Here is a 22,921-nt window from a genome sequence, read left to right on the forward strand (position 1 = left end):
GCAGCATATATATGATATCTAAAGTCTTCACACAAGAGTAGCATCACTGACACAGTTTAAAAAAAAATGCAGACTACAAAATGACTCAAAAATCTGTCAAGTTATTAAGGGATATCATTTCCATTAACCTCTTTAAATATTTAAGCCTTGTGGGTAAGCTCCTGCACAGCTTTTAACAGAAAGAAGAGTCAGTAATTCTGTTCAATGTTGATGAGCTTCAAACAGTTGAAATCAAGTCGTGTTGAATTTTGCATTAAACATTGAAATTGATATCATGAATTTATTTTTGCATAAAAGAAGACTATATACATGAATTAATTTTCGACTTCATGACTTCATGATTGATTTTACTTCATATTGTGAACTTTTTTAGCACTGTACCAACACCACCACCATCACGACCACCACCACCTTCAACAAATATCCTTGTACAGATGTCTGAAATTGAACCATTTTCAATTAAAAATCCCTATGCTTTGTTCAATTTGCAATGTAACAGAGATTATGTGCTAATTGCATTAGAACTAATTGCCTGTAATAAGAGTCTTTACGTCTTTATAAATCATGCGCTTGCATTGATTCTGTATAAAAAATGATCCTATTCGTCATTCCTTTATCTCTTTATTCTTTTGTTTAAAAAAAAAGTTTGATCCACATAAAAAATGCTGTGCATTGGCTGGATAAAAAACCATGAAATTACTTTTAGGTTGCATCCATCATATTTGACGGATAGATAAAAGACACAATTTCCTTAGAAATGTAATAATAGTGGGTACATAAAGAGTTAAGTGTACAATTAAAAAAACAGAGCTGACAATCGTTCATATTCCAGCGTTTTATTGAAAAAGGCTGTAATGCTGATGTTATAAAGGAGATTGCATTCCCTTATCATATTGTGATTATCTGCATTGTCACAATTGCTTTCAAATAGATGGTTCTCATGACGATATGCATGAAGGCAGAATATGTATTCCACTCTATTATAAAACACTTATCCTTCTCTATACATTTTTAATGGTAGAAATGTAAATGATTCTCTTACTGGCATTAGTTGTGAAAAGAAGTTGACTTGACTGTCATTGAAAAACACACCAACCTGCTATTAAAACAATACCAGTTAGCAATATATCATAGACACATCTTTTTTATAGAGATCATATCTAGCAATGCAGATCACACATATAGACTGCAAGCTTTTATAAAGAAGCAGCCTTATTTCAGTCCACATAGTTCATGGCACATTCGGAATCTAATAGATGCAAATATTTGGCCTGTCATATATGAAACAATGAACCTCTCTATACAGCAATCATTGCAAGCAGTTTGTAAACAAGAATTTGCAAGAATGGTACTTACATGGGTTTACGACTATCATATCATCACCAACTGAAAAAGAAAGAGAAAATACGTATAGTACGTATATATATATATATATATATATATATATATATATATATATATATATATATATATATATATATATATATATATATATATATATATATATATATATATATATATGTGTGTGTGTGTGTGTGTGTGTGTGTGTGTGTGTGTCTCTGTCTGTGAGGAATACACCATAATTAATACCAGGTTTGGTAATTAAAGCCTTGACCCCTGACAAGCTGTCATCTCTCATTCCATACCTCAGAGTGAACAGGTGGGTCTTAATGCTCTTTAATTGCTAAAGTGCAGCTAATAAATAATTAATAATTTCTTCAAGCCAAGAGCGTGTTGAAAAAATTCCCAGCATATTATTAGTTACTGCAGTATCAAGTAGCAGATTTATTTACAATTATTAAGTTATTATTCAATTCGATTTATTTTATATTTTATATCTTTTACCAATAGACATTGACTCAAGGCAGCTTTACAGAGATAAAGAGACTATAAAAGAATGTATAATTTGTTCCTTATAATTGTGAATTTATCCCTAATTAGTGAGCCAGTAATGACTGTGGCAAGGAAAAACTCTGAAATGGTATGAGGAAGAAAGCAAAAGAGGAACCAGTTTCAAAAGTTAACCTCATCCTCATCTAGTGGCACCGAATGTCCATTTATTACAATTACATCATTGCAAGGGTGTGGCGATTAAATGCAACCTGTGGTCCTGAGCCATTGTAGAAGGTTGTTGATATTAATTACAGTCCAAATCTATCCTCAAAGTTCTTGAGTTGCTCATTAACTTCATGAATTTTTAGGCTGTTAATGTTGAACCATCCCCAGCTGCACAGAATGGTCTTAAATTGAGGAGAACTTCCTGCAGATTATTGATATCCACTAAATAAACTCTTTGTCTTTACACATATTCCAGTTGGTCGGGAATAATTTTTCTAACAAATTATTACTTCACATTTATGGAAAGGTTGTTTAACATGTTTAATATAGAGATCTTGAACAAATTTCTGTTTTAAATTTCTATACTGTCTCACATTGTCTGTGTTGTCTATATTGTCTTGTATAGTCTGTTTTTGTCTTGTTGTGTCTGTTTTGTCATGTATAAGTTTTTATTTATGTCTGTACTTTTGAGAGTAACAAACAGCTGGAACCAAATTCCTTGTGTGTGTCAACACACTTGGCCAATAAACCTGATTCTGATTCTGATTTTAAGGATAAAAAAATTGTTTTTGGAGAATCAATAGAGATGCTGCTTTGTGAGTGTGATTTGCATGAACTATATTAAGTTGCGTATACATAAACAACAGCATATTACTTTTACAAAAACATGGCAGAAATCTATTCATTTTAAATATTGTAATGACATTGTGTCCCAGATCATTATAGATCATGTTAAATTGTATTGATTATACTGTATTACTAACCAGAGCACATAGTGCAAACCTGCCAATAAAATTGTGGCAAAAAGAAACCCATGACATATTTGCTTACAACAAAAGAGGCAGAGGCATGATAAAACAAAACTAATTGACAGCTGTAGGTGGTAGATGAGACTCTATGACGTGTGGTGTACAAATAGATAGAAAATAACAATGTTTTGATTTTTCAGAGAATGGGGTTCACTCCTGGAGCTTCCAGTTACAGTCTGTATGGAATTTCACATGTTCTCAATGGGTTTCCTTTTGCTTCACTGGTTTTCTTCGACTTTCCAAAACATGCTGGTAGGAGAATTGGCCAAACTGTATTCCTACATTGTGCCCAGTGTTCCTGGAATAAACTCTGGATTCACCACAGCTTTACTTTTGAATGAATTTAAAACACATTTAAATGAATAAACTTTTAAAAGATATATGATTTTGCATTCTCTCAAAAACAGCCAGTAGTGAAGACTTTAACAAGCTAGAGTATATTTCTGTGGGAAATTATTCGACCAAATCAATAGAAATGTACAGCATACATAAAATATAGTTTGATATCCTTTGCTATATCTACAGACGACCAGGATTAATGCATCTTCTTTTGCTCTACACTGTCATCCTGACCTCTACTCCAAATCCCATACTCCATATGGTAATGAGGAAGTGTTTTTAGTTGTTTCAAGAAAACCAGTTTAGCTGTTGGGCTAAACTGCATTGATATTCTGAGCAGTCAGCGCTGTGCTTATGGTTATGGCAATACCACTTATATTTGATCACACTAAATAAACAAATATATGCATACACATATTTCTATATACATTCTGTATGCACAAACATTGAACCAGAGTTTGTATTGTAACACAGTAATCAGAATGCATTTATCCTTTTTTTTATTTTTAATAATGTTTTTCTCTTCATTTGTATTTTTATTTACTCCTTCAGCAGATGCTTTTACCCAAAAGCAATGCAATCAAACCAAATTAATGGGAGTTGAGGGTCTTCCTTAAAAGTCAAACAGCAATATCTGGTTAGCACAGGCATTTATATTTATCAATATATTATACAGACAAAGCCTCAAGCACTGGGACATCCAGGCTCTTACTTATCAGCTGTCTCACTTTAGCAGTGTTTCTGCAGCACTGATTGAACTCATGCTGAATGCAATTAAGTATGCACATTAATTCATAATCAGAATAATCAGGGATTATTAGCTAAATTTACTTACATGTGAAAGGATTTGGACTCCATAATAATATACTTATACAGGAAGCAAGAAATAGGAGATCACTTTTACATGCACATCTCCTTTACACCGGCAAAACACTTCAACTGCAGTAAACATACTATTAACGACATCTCTGTTTCCACTCTCATTTTAGATCTATGATCACTTATCAACTATTACATCATACTGTACATCTTTGGAACCATTTTATTTACACATATGACTTCTGACCAAAACGTTTTTTTGTTTTGCTCATACTTGTTAGCTCGAACTTTTTGGCTTTCTGTATGCAAGAGTCACTCTGGTGGTCTGAAAATTGAAAGGTATGAATGATATATCATGCATATTGCAAAGAAAAAACTCCCTTTAGGAACAGCATATAAAGTACTTATTATGTATATGTTTATGTACACGCACTGTTTACAGCAAAGAAATCCATTTATACCATGTATCTTGAATACAGTGCTTTCAGTAAGATTGCTGTCATGTGGTGAAGATTGAAAGTATTTTGGTTCTGGTGTACCAACATCCAATGTCCCTTTTGGAGGAAAGCAGTGACTACGTTCTCTACCAACTTCCTGTCTCTTAAGGTTGACTCTATACACTATTCGGATTGTCATTCGGTGCCACCCAGATGAGGATGGGTTCCCTCATGAGTCTGGATTCTCTTAAGGTCTCTTCCTCACGCAATCTCAGAGGGATTTTTCTTGCCATTGCCACCACTGGTTTGCTCATTAGGGACAAACTTACACATTCTTTATTACTGCATTATCTGTGTAAAGCTAAAAAAAAAAAAAAAAAATTATGACTAGTCACAATCTAAAAGCAGCTCTGCTGAAGTGACATTGTGTTGTAGTGTCTTTTACTCTTGTCATTCTGCAGTTGGGTGAGGACAGAGTTAGTGGTTTCAACTGGAGCAGGTAAAACCACAGCTATTTGTTAGTGATAAAAGTCTGTCCTCTGCTGGACCTTTTTAACAATACATTTTATAGTTTTCTTCTTCAGGTGCTGGGAGTACTGTAGTTCCCAGGAAAGTGAGGGACTTCACAGCTAATTGGATTAATTATGTCAAGAGGAGGCAGTGATGAGAGTGGCTCCTCCTGTAGTTCCTCCTGTAGTTCTATAGAGCTCTATGGATGATACAGCTTCATCAAAGGAGAGATGATTAACATCTGTTTCCATACAGATATCCTTGATGAGAAAAAAGCAATATGGGGCAATTAAAAAAATAATAATAAGCAAGCTAGCAAAAAGAATGATGAAACCATTCCAAATCCCATACAATAAAGGTCCAATAGTTGGCGGATTACTGTAATTAAATATGCCTCTATTTGTGGCTGTACTGTCACGGTATTTGACTGGTGATTTACTACAGTTCTGATAGCTGTCTTTGATTTGACCTTTGTGCATTTCAGCTTGATGCTATATTGATTTACACAATGTAAAAGGCCATGTCGACTTTGTTGCTGACATGTTTGACATGAAGATACAAGAAAGCGTTTAAAGATCAAGAATCACCTTGAATGACTTGCATGTTAATACTTCTCATGATAGTCATGATATTCAAGGGCATTTCAATTATAATAAAATTCTTAGATCTTTTAAAGTCTTTTATCAGCATGTTGGCAAGGGGCAAGAAACCTGCTGTATGTGTATGGCAACTGATTGAATAGACCATAAATCAAAAATGAAATTAAAACAAGCACAAAAAGTGAAGAACTAAGACTTGACAGGTGATGTTAGAGGATAGAAAAGTGAAGCTAATGTACACACAAGAGCTGTCTAGAACTCACTTTCATGCTAATACTACCCCATGTGGCATCTGACTCATATAATTTCTTATTCATATGAGTGAGTGAGGAAAGCAGGAGTATATATTAATGGCTGTTGTATTCTCAAGAAATAGAATTCGGGGATGTTTGCTACAGTTTTGTAGACTTTTGGTGACACCACTGATACAACTCATTGTAAGTAAAAGTGTCAGTATTGACAGATAAACACAGGCAGAATCCTAAATGGTGCAGAATTGAAAATAAATACGTACGTATAAATAAGTACGTCGCTCTGGATAAGGGCGTCTGCTAAATGCCGCAAATGTAAATGTAAATGTAAATAAATCTTGGTGCAAGTTCATGGATAATCAAGGTGCCGGAGGAGATAATCCAATCCCATGCTGAGTTCATTGCCAGCACACATATTGAGTCGATAAGCAAACTAGAGGTGGTCCAGCAGAGGTTCAGTGTGAATCAGCATGAGGTCTGATTCACACTCCTGAACTCAACTCATGCTTTAGTTGTCATTCTTCAACATACACAGTATACAAAAGAACGTAAGGCAGTTACTACAGAGCACAGTGCATAGAGAGTGAAACAGCAAGAGTAACATTAAACATAAAGAAAGAAATAATAAGCATTAAACATAGCATTGTTAAGGTGTGATAAACATGAGGTAGATGTGATATACATAAGCTTGGAATGTAGGTAATGTAAGAACAGAATTACAGTGGTGTGAAAAAGTATTACTGATTACTTTTTTTTTTTTTTGCATGTTTGTAGCAATATTGATTCAGATCACCAAAATAATTTCAATATTAGTAAGAGATAACACAGGTGAACACAACATGCAGTTTTTAAATGAAGGTTTTTATTATTGAGGGAAACCAAAATCCAAAATTACATGGCCCTGTGTGAAAAAAGCATTTGCCCCCCCTGTTTAAACTGTGGTTTATCACACCTAAATTCAATTTCTCCAGCCACACCCAGGCCTGATTACTGCCACACCTGTTCACAATAAAAAAATCTCTTAAATAGGACCTGCCTGACAAAGTGAAGTAGACCAAAAGATCCTCAAAAGTTACAGCATGCTGAGATGTTTACCCCTAAACCTAAAAACTGATCATCTTTCTAAGTTCTCTCTGGGCAGTTTTCAGCTCTTCCTTGTTTCCCGATTTAAAAACCCTCTTCTCCTCTTTAAGGAGAGTCTTTATATCAGGGTTAATCCACGGTTTGTTGTTGGGAAAACACCATACAGTCCTGGTGGGTACAGTATTCTCCACACAGAAATTAATGTAGTCCGTAATACAGTCTGGTAAACTGTCAATATCCTCCCCATGTGGATTGCACAATTCCTCCCACATAGTTGTTTCAAAACAGTCTTTCAGAGCCTCATCGGTCTCATCAGACCATGTCGTCACTGTGCGGGAGGTAGCTGGTTGCCTGCATACAAGGGGTTTGTACACAGGTAGGAGATGAACCAGGTTGTGATCCGATCTTCCCAAGGGGGGGAGGGGTGTTGATGTATAGGCCTCCTTTGAGTTTGCATAAAATAAATCCAGTGTTTTATTGTCTCTGGTGTGGCATGACACATACTGAGTGAATGTGGGCAGAGTGGAGGATGGAGGGGCATGATTAAAATCTCCAGAGATAATGAGAAGGGCATTTGGACTCTGTGTTAACAGTCTGATAACAACAGAATGCAGGACATCGCATGCCAGTTCACCGTCAGCAGAGGGGGGAATATACGCAGCTATCACAATAACGTGAGAATTCCCTCGGCAGATAGTATGGCCTCATGCTAGCGGCTAACAGCTCAATGTCCTTACAGCAGATCTGCTCTTTAATAGTGATGTGTCCAGTTTTACACAATCTATTATTCACAAACACTGCCAGTCCTCCTCCAATTGAGCAAATAGTGCAAATAAATATGTAGTGTATGTACAGCATGTAATATATATATATATATATACACACACACACACATACTGTATATATATATATATATATATATATATATATATATATATATATATATATATATATATATATATATATATATATATATATATAGGATAATGATGTGTAAAGGGGAGTTTTGTACGTGCCACAGTGACCATTGGCTTGCTAATCAGGAATAAACAATTATGAGGAACTACCTTATATGCAATAAACTTACATTCTTTTAGCTAACCTTATATTACAAACTTTATTTGTGTACAGTTGCTTCGAGTCAATGTCCATTAAAAAAAAAGGCGCTATATCAGGGGTGGCCAACCCGGCTCTTTGGCTGGTTTCATGCGGCTCTTACGTTCATATCGAAGATTGTGTGTGTTTGATTTTTAATGTGCGTGTTCGCTTTGCTTGAGTTCAATACGGTATTTTAAGACTTAAATGAGCTTACCCCTACTGGGAAACTTTGCGGTATATCAGACCTGGGCAAACTACGGCCCGCGGGCACAAATTTTCGGCTGCAATACCTAAATCACCGAAACAATACGCCAGAAACACAGTTGTAATGACGCAATTAAAAAGCGCAGCCAGCACACAGCTATCTGGATAAGAGCAACATGTCTGCGGTTTGCGGAGAGCGATTTGCAAAACATATAATACTGAAATTTCAAGAGGGGGTGTATCTGCAAAGAGTTTCTCCAAGTCGGGTTTAATTCATCACCTGAAATCCAAACATCCCGATTGCCATTCTAAATATGAGAAGAACGCGGCGCAGAAAAGTAGTCAATCCGAGCATGCGCACTCCGTCTGTAGAGGACGTTTTTGAAAAGGCAGGAAAGTTTTCCAGTGATGGTGCCAAGGCAAAAGGCATAACACAAAAAATTATGGATTTCATTGCCTTTTGAATTGAATTTTTATTTCGGTGCATCCCTAAAATATTATCGTTGGTGTGGCCCTCTGACACAATTCAGGTTTCTCATGTGGCCCCTTGTAAAAAATTAATTGCCCACCCCTGCAGTATATTCATCTGCGCACATGCGCATTTGACGAAAATACCGTATTGAACTCAAGCGAAGTGAACACGCACATAAAAAAAAACACAAACAAAGAACTTGTTTTCTACCCTGAAACACGTGAAATCAAAGCATAGATCTGTTCTGACTGACACCCATGTGAAAGAATTGCTTCGAGTGGCAACAACGGAATACGAGGCAGATTTGAAGGGGATTGTTCAAGGCAAGGAATGGCAAAAGTCCCACTAAGTAACATGCATAGTAAAAGAAAAACGCTATTATAAATTATTATATTTTTGTTTGTGGACTTGGTTAAACAGAGTTTGTGTGTGTGAGACAGTGCACACAATGTTCATTGTTGAAAATGACTGTCCTGTGGTCTTAGTACTGTAGGAGTCAATTTCTGTCATTATGTTGGTGTGTGACATTTACAATAAATCTGGCTGAGCAGAGGTGTGTGTGTGTTTGTGTGTGTGTAAGAGGAAGGGATGGGTGATGTTCATGTGTGCCCATGTGTATGATGTGGATCTTTGCGGTAACAGTAAAAAATTTGGCTCTCGGTATATATATATATAAACGGCACTAAATGTTATTAACACGCTATTAATTCAGCGCGCATTTCTGTTTTTACCATTTATAAAAAATATTTTAAATACATAAATAAATATCTAAATATAAAAGAGGCGAAATTAAAACCTCCAGCAAAACTTACACTTATTCACGACGTCCCTTCTTTACTTAGATATACAATAAATAAATAAACTCCACCGAAAAATAATTTTAATCAGTCAACTTTTGTTTTATTTCTGCGCCAAGTCTCAAATCAAACACCAAATCCGCCATGTTTTACACAATTTACCCTCTGGGTGGCGTTTTGTGGGTTTTTCCCTCATAATGGCGAAACAAACTTAAATGACTGTGTTTATTGATCGTACAGATAAAAACAATTCATCATTCAAATCTGTAAAATGTCTATGATATAAATATATAATAAATAAATGTAATAAATACCTGTTTATAAAACTAAATCGAAAAAAAAATGTGCTCAATATTATATTAATAAAATTAGCACACTCACCTCTGTCTTTCTACAAAGTTTAGAAATCCATATGTTTGTCTTTTTCATATGGCAAAAATACAGCAGCCCAGAGGAAAGAGAAGGACTATGAATATAAACCATATCCAGGGAGTTGTAGATTTTGCATCTGAAAGCCCATTAAAAAAGTTATTATAGTTTGAGTGACTTATTTTAAAAAAGAAAGATAAGGGAAAGTGTCAAACATATTTTTCTTTCATTAAGGTTAAATGTTTGTGCAAATCACAGTGCAGATCGAATTTAGTGAAAGTGACCATATCAGGTGATTTTCATTTTTTATGTTCAATGCAGTTAGTAAAGTGTGCATGCTATTTTCAAGAGAAGTCCAGAGATCCAAAATCCTGGTCCTTTTAAAAAACAGCTAGTTTGCTCGTTTGCATCTCAATCTTGAATACACATTGTTTATTTGTTTCAAGAATGAGATTTATACAAAAATTCTCTATGTGCAGATACATCATCTTTTTCACACACTCCTAACCATGCATATTCAGGAACCCCAATGAAAGAAACATATACTGATTAAGAGGATCAAACAAATCATATTGGCATTATATGACTTAATAAAAAAAAAAGTGCTCACAAGATGCAAATCACAAATTAGTAAAATTAACAATGAGAAAAGGGGTATATTTGGATGATGCACAGGAAAATCTAGACTAGGCAGCTTTGAAAAGAATGAAGAGGCTTTTAGGGATCATTAGAGGGATAGAGTGTATCAGTTTCCACAGTGCAACTTTGATTGATTTCTATTCTAGGGCAAACACATAGTTTACTTACATACTGTATGTGATGCTCACTATGGAATAACAAAGTAAAAAATACAAAAATAAAGAATTTCTTTTTAATTCACACTTTTTGTAAAGTTTATATATCCATTGTTGTGATGCACACATAGGCACCTAACACACATTTATTTACTAAACCTTTTGACACACTCTACATGATCAGGAATGAGCAGTACAATAAGTGGAATGCCAATATTTTTACTTGTTTACCAATTACGGCATTTTTTAAATAAAGATTATAAACATATTTAAAATAATTGATAATTGATGACAAATTTCACAAAATAAATCCATTTACAATCAACTGTTTTGGAATATTACATTTAATGTGGTCATATAACATGTAGAGATGTGAAAACCAAGAGTGAGATCATTGGTCAACTTTAATTCATCAATAATACCAAAAGTGTTAATACTTCAATGTACCCAAAAGGGTCAACCTAACTTGCAATTGTTAACATTCAACTTCGAATAAGTGTTCTAATAAAGTTCGGTCATATTCATACTCACTTGAATTAAAGAAACAAATGCTTTTTCCATGTTGGTTAGATGCCATACAGTAGTAACAGCCATGACTGTCAGGTGTCGGCTGAATAATCAGTGTGTTTGTATCACCGCTGGAAAGAGGCTCCTTCACTAAAAGGCATCTAAAAGAAACAAAAAAATATTTTTTTTGGTTACATTCAAATAACTTATTTTGCATATTATATTTTAACTTAATAAAAATGTAATTTCGCATTTTTATAGAAGTCACACTCCACAGTACTTGTTACCAGCATTCAGAGTTTGAAGAACTTCTGAAATTCTAATGTATTTCTATATTTTCTAAGCTAACTAAGTTTATAGCTTGTAATGTTTTTGAGGAATTTCTATACTATCAAAAAGTCTTAATTGTGCTGTCTGACTCGGACACCTCTCCTCTCCACTAATGCCCTGAGTATATATCTAACAAAAAAAAAAAACTATAAAAAAACTCAACTAAATTAACCAGAGATACAACTAATATTCCAAAATGATGCTGCAGTGATAAAAATACAATAGAAATTTAGTTTTTACTACTGTAAACATTTTTTACAGTAGTAAAAACATTTCCCTGCTATGTATTTTTTTTTATTTAAATAAGGTTTATTTGTCAATCTATGTTGGCCAATTGAGAGACAGAAAACAGAGTATTCAGATTACAAGAGGTTCTCCTGGGTTCATACCAAATCAATTTGTTGTAATTAGTGTCTGGTTAGTGTCAGATGGTTGAGATGAACTGTAGCAATTAACAGTGGTGAGAGAGAGAGAGAGAGAGAGAGAGAGAGAGAGAGAGAGAGAGAGAGACAGAGAGAGGTAGTCTTGCATTAAACCTCTAAAGAAAACTCAGTTCTGTTACCTGCTCCAAGAGAAATACGTCGGTTTGGGATGGGCATCTGCTTTACAATGAAATTCTGTTGGACCACTCGGTGAAATGTAAACCACCTGAGGAGGATCTAGATGGGGGATAATTAATGAATGATTTGAACATTGTAATGTTAAGTGAAACAGAAGAGCATATACTATAAATATTACATATATAAAATATAAATACACACTGTAATGAGTGATTTGATAATATAATTATGTGTAGAGCTGTGATTAAGTTAATATACAGCACCATACTGGTGCATGACTGGGCCTCAGATTTGGGCCTCAAGAAATTATTACTGCATTTGACTAATCTTCTAAATTGTAATTTTCAAGCCAGGCATCATCTATATACAAAGTCTACAAACAGTGACGATAACAGACCATGTCACTGACTGGCAAATGTTTTTGAAAGATCTAAAAAAAAGCCCTAATATAAACGAGGGGGCACTTTCTTCAGACTTTCCTGGTTGGAAGTAGGAAATTACAAGTTTCAACCTTTAGTTAAATGTAACATTAAATCATTAGAGTCTTTGCAACTGCATTTTGTACTATGCAGTTCGAATTCTACATTTATTGTCTCATCTACTTCTGTGTGATTTGTTTGTGTGATACTGAAAATAACTACTTTCTTTCGGCTTCTCCCATTAGGGGTCGCCACAGCGGATCCTCCGCACGTTTGATTTGGCACATGTTTTACGCTGGATGCCCTTCCTAACGCAACCCTCCCCAATTTATCCGGGCTTGGGACCGGCACTAAGAGCGGCTGGGGATGGTTCCCTGACCGGGAATCGAACCCGGGTCACAGCAGTGAGAGCGCTGCATCTTAACCACTAGACCACCAGGGGACCTCTTGTGTGATACTGAAAATGTTGAGTGAAAAAAAGGTCCTTGTTCTTAAATTAACAGTAAAGTCTGACCATTATCACTTATGTTTGATAATTCTCTGCACGACTAACTCTTTAGTTAGTAACTACAAACAGAAAGGTGACAAATTTCTTACAGTGAATGGCCAGCGTGCAATTCAGTTTCTCTTTCAGGCCAGGGTGTGAGACCAAACAGTGAACATTCTCCTGCTTTAGATCTTTGGACTTCTTGCTAATCAGGCTGCTAGTAACAGTGTATCTTCCTTCAGAGTCCACAGTGTGGGTAATTTGTACTTCCACAGAGTCTCTTAATGCACCCAGATTCCATGACACTTCTGCTGCAGGCTTTGAATTGGCTGCAGTGCAGGTTGGCAAAAGCTCATCAGTGTCTCCAGCAACAGGATGAACCGCCACATTCACAGTGACAACAGGAGGAACTTTTAATAAAAACAGTAAAAATGGCACTCATTAATTGGGCAGATTTATTAGTCAACAAGTGAACATTTTGTCCTGAAATTTGACTTGTTAGAAAAAAAAATAAGCAAGTGTAAGGATTTGAGTGAGTTTGACAAGTTCCATTGTGATGTCTAGACCCGTGCTCCCCAACCTTTTTTGCACCATGGACCGGTTTAATGTCAGACAGTATTTTCACGGACCGGCTTTTAAGGTGTGTCGGATAAATAAAACAAAATAAAATGATACGACCGGCATAAAAACTGATATTTTCTAAATATAATAATAAACGTGAATCCGCTGTGTTGATTTTTGTTCATTTTGCTCACTTGGGGGTTTAAATTTAGCAGTAATGTATTATGTGTAAGCGGCCGGACCAGCCCCTTTAAGAAGGTAGTGGATGGAGGTAAGACATGTGACCGAGGCATCATGACATGCATCAAGAGTGAGTCATAGACAGATGTGGAAGAGAGAATCCGGTAATTTTCCAAAATAAAACATCGTTCAGAATCAGATAATAAATAAAACGGAAATAATGTAAGTTATGTTTTCTTTATGTTTCCCGGTAACAAGTGACCCACGGACTGGTGCCGGTACACGGCCCGGGGATTGGGGACCACTGGTCTAGACGACTTTGTCAGAGCATCTCCAAAACTGCCGTTTTAATAAAAATAAATAAATAAATAAATAAATAAATAATAATAAAAAAATAATAAGGAATTCCACAATGAGAATAGAAATTCTTACCTAATACTGTAAGATAAAGTTCTGTTTCATACGGTCCACTTGGAAAGATGTTTAAGATGCAGGTGTAGATGCCTTCATCTTGAAGACTGACATTTCTTAAAAGAATGGAGCCTAAACGTCCAGAGAAGTTCCCTGTGAATTTCACCCTCTCCCCCAAATAATTATGTTCATTGTGATCTAAAGTCATAATGAAGAAATCATAATTTTGTGGCATTTCCTTTGTTCGTCTTTGCCAAGTAGCACTTGTCATGGGCTCATTTGTTTTCAACATTTGGCAATTCAGATGTGCGTCTTCTCCAGATGATACAGTCACATTATGTCCAATTACACTTCTGGCTGTAAAAAAATAAAAAATAAAAAATTATACAATGTTTCGCTTACACCAAAAACAAAATACTCTCTCGTGCCTCTCTCGTGTTAGCTTGAGTACTACAGACACATACATGAAAAACAAAAAACACAGTAAATTCACACAGACATAACCCAATTTCAATGCCATTAGAGCAGTGTTTAGTGATAACACTTGTAGGAATTTTGTGTAAAAAAAAATCCGGAGTGATAATCTATGGACAGCAAAAATGTACAAAAATTCATCTTTGGTTATTTGTATGAACTTTTGTGGCAATCCCAAACATTTTAAAAGACACATCATATTCTTATTTCGGCTTCTCCCATTCAGGGTGACCACAGCAGAAATCATCCGTCTCCATACCCCAATGTCCTCTACATCTGCCTCTTTCAATCCAACTACATGCATGTCTTCCCTCACCACATCCATAAACCTCCTCCTTGGTCTTCCTCTTTTCCTCCTTCCTTGCGGCTCCATCCTCAGCATTCTCCTACTGATATACCCCATGTCCCTCCTCTGCACATGTCCAAACCATCTCAATCTCGCCTCCCTCACCTTGTCTTCAAAACATCCTACATGCGCTGTCCCTCTGGATTACTTAGTACTATTGATGTTCTTGAATTTATGCCAAAACACAATTATAATCTTATAAAATTATAAAGAATTCCTCTTAAGTGGTCAGATTTTCTCAGAACTTCTCAATTCATGCTTTCATTGTTTATATTAATAGGGCTATATTTACTAATTGATAAAAATGGAATTTATCTGATAAATGTAATATTGTGGTACATGATTTATTGGGCATTTCTTATTTCTTGAAACTTCATTGATAATTTTGGGGTGAAAGATACAATGAAAATTAGCAAAAAGATATGTAGGGCTGGGCCCATTGGGCTGCTAAAACTAATTTAATTCAGTTTGACATCTTTATCTAGACCCATTGTTTGGAATCTACCTGGATAAAAATATGTATTTTGGACATAAAGAACAATAGGTCTACCAAATGTTACAATAAGCAATACGTTTTTCTTTTGGAGATTAACAATGTTATGCATTTGGGAATGTCAAGGTATCATTATAGGATAAAACCAACACATTTTACTTGATGTACTCTTTCGCAGCAAACGTTAAAGAAACTCAAAATCCTCTTTAGGATGTAGGAGAATTCTTCAAGAAACAATTTCGACAAAGGAACTAACAACAACAACAACAACAACAACAAAATAGAATTAATGTAGTGTTCAGGAACACTACACTTCTTCCAAAGCAAGGCAAATCTCACTGTCTGTCGCATGTAATTCCTTAAACATATCCTGTTATCCTGTGCATTTTAGTGAAGTTCAAACAGGAAGTTTAAAATGTAAACTTCACCTGTATAGCAGTTCTACAACATATATAAACTATCTGACTAAACCTCAGATTTCAAATGACAGCTACAGAAATTAAGAACATTAAGAGGATCCTTATTTTAAAAATAGCAACACGTACACATGGCAGCATCCCTTCTATAAAAGGCAAACAAAACTGTAGGGAAAAAAATTTTTTAACTCTAAAATAGCTCATGAAAAGAAGGATATAACAATAAAACATTAGATTACCTGTCTGTGCTTTTTCAAATTTGATGGCGAATTCTTGAAAGCCAGCACTTTTTTACACCGATAATTTCGAACAACTCCCTTATATATGGCCATGGGTGTTGAGGAATGTCTTTGTTTTATTTATTTTCAAATCGGCGACTCCGTCTGAATTCACATTAACCATTCCTCTGGTTGCCTTGATCATTGTTTGCTCCACTTGCCTACGGCTACTGATAGCCAGGAAATAATACAGTATACAATAAGAAAGAATACAATAATACACCAGTAATATGGTGAAAAAGTCGCACAATAAAGGGATGATAGGCTGGAAACAGCGCTCAATGAGAAGAAATACAGTAACCTATGGTACAAGGAAACGGAGAAAATTTTACCCTGTTTCACGAGCAAATTTCGGAAGCGTGAGCATCAAGCACCAAGAAAATCCGTAATGGTGCTGTGAAAACGAAAGTAAATAGACTTACCACTGTTCTGTACCGTTCTGGGTAGAGTTCATACACAAATATAACACAAATACTGTGAATAAAATATTGAAACTCTTACAGTACCTGTACTGTACAGTATGTCCACCACTTATGAATGTGACCAAGTCGTGCAGGCTTCTCCTAAATACTTCTTTTAAGAAAACCACAAACGAGAAAATAAAACTTTTTATAACTTTGTTTTACATCATGGCTACTTAATCTACTTCAGAAATCTGTATGTGCTGAGCCCACTTCCTGTATCTGATTCCTGTCTGGGAAAAAAAGAAAAAAAAAATCTACTATCAACACAGGGGGGGGGGGCGAGGTGGGTTGGGGGTTGGGTTGGGGATATATACAGTTCATTCCTGTGTATGAACTGTATATCGAGTGCAATCAAATTGTTGATTGCACTCACACTGGTTCTCTAAATGCACATTCCTATCTTGTCTCTTTAGTGTCTATAGCAGTCTATCTCAAATAGTGGGGTGCACCCCCTGGGGTGGGCTCAGGGTAATGCCAGGGTGGGCACGTGTGACCCCGGGGGACATGCTTTTTTTGCCGCAGAGAGTAGGGTTTTTTTCACCGGCACACCGCACAGAGCAGGAGGTATAAAGTGTAGATAACAAACCCTTAAGAGACACCATGAAAAAATATTTCACAGGGATGAAAAGAAAGGCGGAGAGAGAGACGGAGATAATGAGACAAACGTAAGTCTCCTGAAAGCTAAGACGAGGAAATATAACGAAGCGCATGTAGCGCTTGTAGGCCGTAAGGTGAAGCCGTTTTCGTTTCAATCCAACTACATGCATGTCTTCCTCACCACATCCATAAACCTCCTCCTTGGTCTTCCTCTTTTCCTCCTTCCTTGCGGCTCCATCCTCAGCATTCTCCTACTGATATACCCCATGTCCCTCCTCTGCACATGTCCAAACCATCTCAATCTCGCCTCCCTCACCTTGTCTTCAAAACATCCTACATGCGCTGTCCCTCTGGATTACTTAGTACTATTGATGTTCTTGAATTTATGCCAAAACACAATTATAATCTTATAAAATTATAAAGAATTCCTCTTAAGTGGTCAGATTTTCTCAGAACTTCTCAATTCATGCTTTCATTGTTTATATTAATAGGGCTATATTTACTAATTGATAAAAATGGAATTTATCTGATAAATGTAATATTGTGGTACATGATTTATTGGGCATTTCTTATTTCTTGAAACTTCATTGATAATTTTGGGGTGAAAGATACAATGAAAATTAGCAAAAAGATATGTAGGGCTGGGCCCATTGGGCTGCTAAAACTAATTTAATTCAGTTTGACATCTTTATCTAGACCCATTGTTTGGAATCTACCTGGATAAAAAATATGTATTTTGGACATAAAGAACAATAGGTCTACCAAATGTTACAATAAGCAATACGTTTTTCTTTTGGAGATTAACAATGTTATGCATTTGGGAATGTCAAGGTATCATTATAGGATAAAACCAACACATTTTACTTGATGTACTCTTTCGCAGCAAACGTTAAAGAAACTCAAAATCCTCTTTAGGATGTAGGAGAATTCTTCAAGAAACAATTTCGACAAAGGAACTAACAACAACAACAACAACAACAACAAAATAGAATTAATGTAGTGTTCAGGAACACTACACTTCTTCCAAAGCAAGGCAAATCTCACTGTCTGTCGCATGTAATTCCTTAAACATATCCTGTTATCCTGTGCATTTTAGTGAAGTTCAAACAGGAAGTTTAAAATGTAAACTTCACCTGTATAGCAGTTCTACAACATATATAAACTATCTGACTAAACCTCAGATTTCAAATGACAGCTACAGAAATTAAGAACATTAAGAGGATCCTTATTTTAAAAAAATAGCAACACGTACACATGGCAGCATCCCTTCTATAAAAGGCAAACAAAACTGTAGGGAAAAAAATTTTTTAACTCTAAAATAGCTCATGAAAAGAAGGATATAACAATAAAACATTAGATTACCTGTCTGTGCTTTTTCAAATTTGATGGCGAATTCTTGAAAGCCAGCACTTTTTTACACCGATAATTTCGAACAACTCCCTTATATATGGCCATGGGTGTTGAGGAATGTCTTTGTTTTTATTTATTTTCAAATCGGCGACTCCGTCTGAATTCACATTAACCATTCCTCTGGTTGCCTTGATCATTGTTTGCTCCACTTGCCTACGGCTACTGATAGCCAGGAAATAATACAGTATACAATAAGAAAGAATACAATAATACACCAGTAATATGGTGAAAAAGTCGCACAATAAAGGGATGATAGGCTGGAAACAGCGCTCAATGAGAAGAAATACAGTAACCTATGGTACAAGGAAACGGAGAAAATTTTACCCTGTTTCACGAGCAAATTTCGGAAGCGTGAGCATCAAGCACCAAGAAAATCCGTAATGGTGCTGTGAAAACGAAAGTAAATAGACTTACCACTGTTCTGTACCGTTCTGGGTAGAGTTCATACACAAATATAACACAAATACTGTGAATAAAATATTGAAACTCTTACAGTACCTGTACTGTACAGTATGTCCACCACTTATGAATGTGACCAAGTCGTGCAGGCTTCTCCTAAATACTTCTTTTAAGAAAACCACAAACGAGAAAATAAAACTTTTTATAACTTTGTTTTACATCATGGCTACTTAATCTACTTCAGAAATCTGTATGTGCTGAGCCCACTTCCTGTATCTGATTCCTGTCTGGGAAAAAAGAAAAAAATCTACTATCAACACAGGGGGCGAGGTGGGTTGGGGTTGGTTAGATATATACAGTTCATTCCTGTGTATGAACTGTATATCGAGTGCAATCAAATTGTTGATTGCACTCACACTGGTTCTCTAAATGCACATTCCTATCTTGTCTCTTTAGTGTCTATAGCAGTCTATCTCAAATAGTGGGGTGCACCCCCTGGGGTGGGCTCAGGGTAATGCCAGGGTGGGCACGTGTGACCCCGGGGGACATGCTTTTTTTGCCGCAGAGAGTAGGGTTTTTTTCACCGGCACACCGCACAGAGCAGGAGGTATAAAGTGTAGATAACAAACCCTTAAGAGACACCATGAAAAAATATTTCACAGGGATGAAAAGAAAGGCGGAGAGAGAGACGGAGATAATGAGACAAACGTAAGTCTCCTGAAAGCTAAGACGAGGAAATATAACGAAGCGCATGTAGCGCTTGTAGGCCGTAAGGTGAAGCCGTTTTTCGTTTCATCCCGTTCGCATATATGGGTCACTAAATTCTTTTCAATCCAATAAAAAGAGTTATTGGTTTTGAGCGAGAAACTAAAAGTTCTCCATGTATAATCCTGCAGTTTATTTTTTATTAGTGTTTAAAGTTGACAATAGTTCCTTCATCGCGTAATGATATTTTGACATGAGTGAAAGGATTATAAACAATGCTATATGCATCTCGCGTCCATTAAGAAAGAAGAATAGAAGTATTTTACACACACACGATGGGACACATACAGAAATAGCGTCAAACGGTGGCTTGGTTTGCATGGTGAGAATTAGAGAATAGCAGAAACATACAAACATTGTCTAGAAATTAAATTTGAAAATGTTCCCGAAGACGCTGGGTTTCATTCCACTTGCTACAGGTGTTTCATTGACAAAAAGCGCCTGGATGCGGCAGAGAAACGTGTCATACAGTATCCTGAAATTCAAGATGCTCACAAAGACCAGTCTGTGGCAAACGACAGAAGGACCATCTTTCACAGGCAGAAACGTTGTGTGCAGGTGGGTACACACAAACACACACACACACACACACACACACACACACACACACACACACACACATTTTAAAGTGTTTTAACTTTAAAGTTTTATTCTATATGCTGGATACCATGGCTAAATTTTAATTACAATTACATAATTTATGTAATGTTTATAAATTACTTATTGTTTTGCATACAGCTACAACCAAAACACATGCTGCAGGGGAGATTTCTCTACCCACCCTGAGGCATCCGGAGGTTGCTCCAGCCCCAGTTACGTCCCAACTCATGAAGATTGTGGACCTTTAAAGAAGTAGATGCCGACCCCGCAAACATCCTGAACCATCTAGAGACGTACCAGTGATAATTGCAACCCACTTCATGTGGAGTTTGGACACTGGACCACTTTGAGTGTTTAAAGGCTCTTGGCTGGAGAAGCTGGTGTTGGATCTGTGATAATCGCAAATGTTGAGCTATTTTATGAGTTGCTCAGTAGCTCCTGGTTTTATAACCACGAATGACTGTATTAGACTGTAGAAAGTACATTACATTCCAGTGCTCATGTTAGTTCTCACTCTCCAGTGTTCTGTATTGTTTAAAGCAGGGGTCACCAACGTGGTAGAGTAGCCCATGGGTCTGTTTCCTTCTTTGTTAAATCATTGTTGACACTTATTATGAGAAATCATTAACATGATCAGTGTCTTCACATAGATGAATATCATTAATTATTAATATTAACATATAATAAAAGGTAAATTGAGCAAATTTGTTATTTCAGATCAAACTGAAAACTGTGTGTATCAAACTGGTAGCCCTTCACATTAATCGGTACCCAAGAAGTAGCTCTCCGTTTTAAAAAGGTTGGTGACCCCTGGTTTAAAGACTATAATCACACTCTGGATGTCACCCAAATAAGCATGGGTTCCCCTCTTGACTCTGATTCCTCTCAAGGTTTCTTCCTAATAACATGTCGAGAAAAATTTTGAATTAACCTTATCTAGAGTGTGTTTTAATCCAACTAATATCCATCCAATAAATTGACCTAATAATTAGTATAGAACCTATTAGATACAATAGAAGCAGCTTGATTAAAACCTATTTTAGCTTATGTGTTTTAATCAGTCTCATGTAGTCTATGTACTCCAAGTATAATTCACAATAGCGATCAGATTTTAATAGAGTAGAGTAGAGTCTGACTGGTGTTATGAGTGTGTTGGATAGACAAGAAAGAACAACATACAAGGCTTAAGCATGTTTATTGTGCAGAGAAGAGTTGAGATTTACGATGCTGTTAGTGAAGAATGCTCCTAAGAGATGTCCCAGGACGTCTGTAAGTTGGAGCTGAATAAAAGAAACAAACAGAGATCACAATAACTAAAAACATACAATTAATATGTGCATGTAACAACAAAAGTAATAAGCTTACAATCATTATAGTTGTGAAGCTAGATACATTATGCAACAGTCAGTTCAGATAGTATAAATGAAGTATGACCTAGACACTAACATAACAACGTAGAATAATGTAGTTAAACATATACAAATAGACAATTTAAGTAAAATAATATAGCTTGATTTAATAAAAATGGAATAGCAAATAGCATTCTAAAAGCAAAACACTTACACAGAGTAGATGTAGGGAAGATAAAGTAGGCCGCAAAATGGTTGTCCACGCATAAAAACCTGAAAGCAGGAGGAAGTGGTGCCTGGCTGTACCAGAGGGGGTGAAAGTTGTATACACATTCTTTTCTTAAGTGACAGAGAAAAGGCCGTAAATAAGGGTAATGGGGGAGCAGGAAAACCCAAATATGGAATCCCAGGAAGGGGACTTTGCTAGGATGAAGAAAATAGAAAAAAAAATTAAAGGTGTCATGTAACACCAGGGTATAAGAATGAGTGTGTGCAAAGTGTGTGCGCGCTTGATCATTTTGATGTGATGAAGTGACCACCTTCTATGGGCTCATCAGAACGTGTTTGGAATAAAGAAGTTTTTTTGCTTTTTCTCATCCAAGACTGAAGATACTTTATTGGCTTTTGAGGTCCATTTCATTGTATTTTAGTTTAAGTTAAGAGTGCTACATTGGGAATTAACTGAAACAAAGAATCCACCCGTGATGTGTCTGCTCAGAGACGGGTTCTGAGTTCCGACAAACATCTAAGGGAGTTTTTCCTTGCCACAGTCACCATGGCTGCACATCAGGGACAAATACACATCGTTCACCTTAATTCTTAAATTCTGTAAACCCGCTTTGAAACAATGTCTGTTGTTAAAAGTGCTATAGAAATAAACTTGACTTGACATGGTCTCTGTCATGCTGGATGACGCAAGTGATGCAAAAATAAAAACTATTCCTCTGTCTAATGACACTGTGATAAATGACATTGCTGACAATCTTAAAGAACAGCTAGAACAGTAGATAAACTTAAATACAAACCTTACAGCACTTTAAGTCTTTTCTGTTACAGACTAAAAAACAATGTTGATAAAGTTATTCTTTGTTGTAAGTTGATCTATATTTCTTTCTTTTTTTGTTTTCTTTAATGTTAATAAGGACACGGGGGTGTTCTTATAACAATTCTATAGACAAATTATACTATTTACAGTCGTGGTGGAGAGTTGGAAGTTTGTTAGTTGTAAGTCTGTTA

The 22,921-nt window shown here is 36.0% G+C and overlaps 1 protein-coding gene across 10 annotated transcripts; it reads right to left on the minus strand.

The window, feature by feature from the left end:
• Positions 1-820: 820 nt before the first annotated feature.
• Positions 821-19,243, minus strand: LOC124383240 (nectin-4-like). 10 transcript variants are annotated; one of them, XM_046845719.1, is made up of 9 exons: positions 16,608-16,783; positions 14,116-14,451; positions 13,053-13,352; positions 12,039-12,135; positions 11,171-11,307; positions 10,653-10,671; positions 9,858-9,984; positions 1,357-1,386; positions 821-1,096 (listed from the first exon to the last, which is right to left on the minus strand). In XM_046845719.1, exons 2-8 carry the CDS (start codon positions 14,384-14,386, stop codon positions 1,372-1,374), a joined length of 966 nt encoding a protein of 321 aa, XP_046701675.1. In that variant the 5' UTR covers positions 14,387-14,451; positions 16,608-16,783; the 3' UTR covers positions 821-1,096; positions 1,357-1,371. The 10 variants fall into 10 exon arrangements, with proteins under 10 accessions (XP_046701675.1, XP_046701673.1, XP_046701674.1 ...); XM_046845717.1 differs by having other exon boundaries at positions 821-1,099; XM_046845718.1 differs by having other exon boundaries at positions 821-1,386.
• Positions 19,244-22,921: the final 3,678 nt, after the last annotated feature.

Source organism: Silurus meridionalis, chromosome 3 (assembly GCF_014805685.1).
Source record: "Silurus meridionalis isolate SWU-2019-XX chromosome 3, ASM1480568v1, whole genome shotgun sequence".
Lineage (NCBI taxonomy): Eukaryota > Metazoa > Chordata > Actinopteri > Siluriformes > Siluridae > Silurus > Silurus meridionalis.

Coding starts and splice junctions, on each gene's coding strand:
- LOC124383240 (XM_046845714.1), bottom strand. CDS start 14,386: ATGTTGAAAACAAATGAGCCCATGACAAGTGCTACTTGGCAAAGACGA. Junction 12,136..13,052: donor TTGCACGCTGGCCATTCACT/GTAAGAAATTTG, acceptor TCCCCCATCTAG/ATCCTCCTCAGGTGGTTTAC. Junction 5,233..9,857: donor AACTTTGTAGAAAGACAGAG/GTGAGTGTGCTA, acceptor TTTCTCATCAAG/GATATCTGTATGGAAACAGA.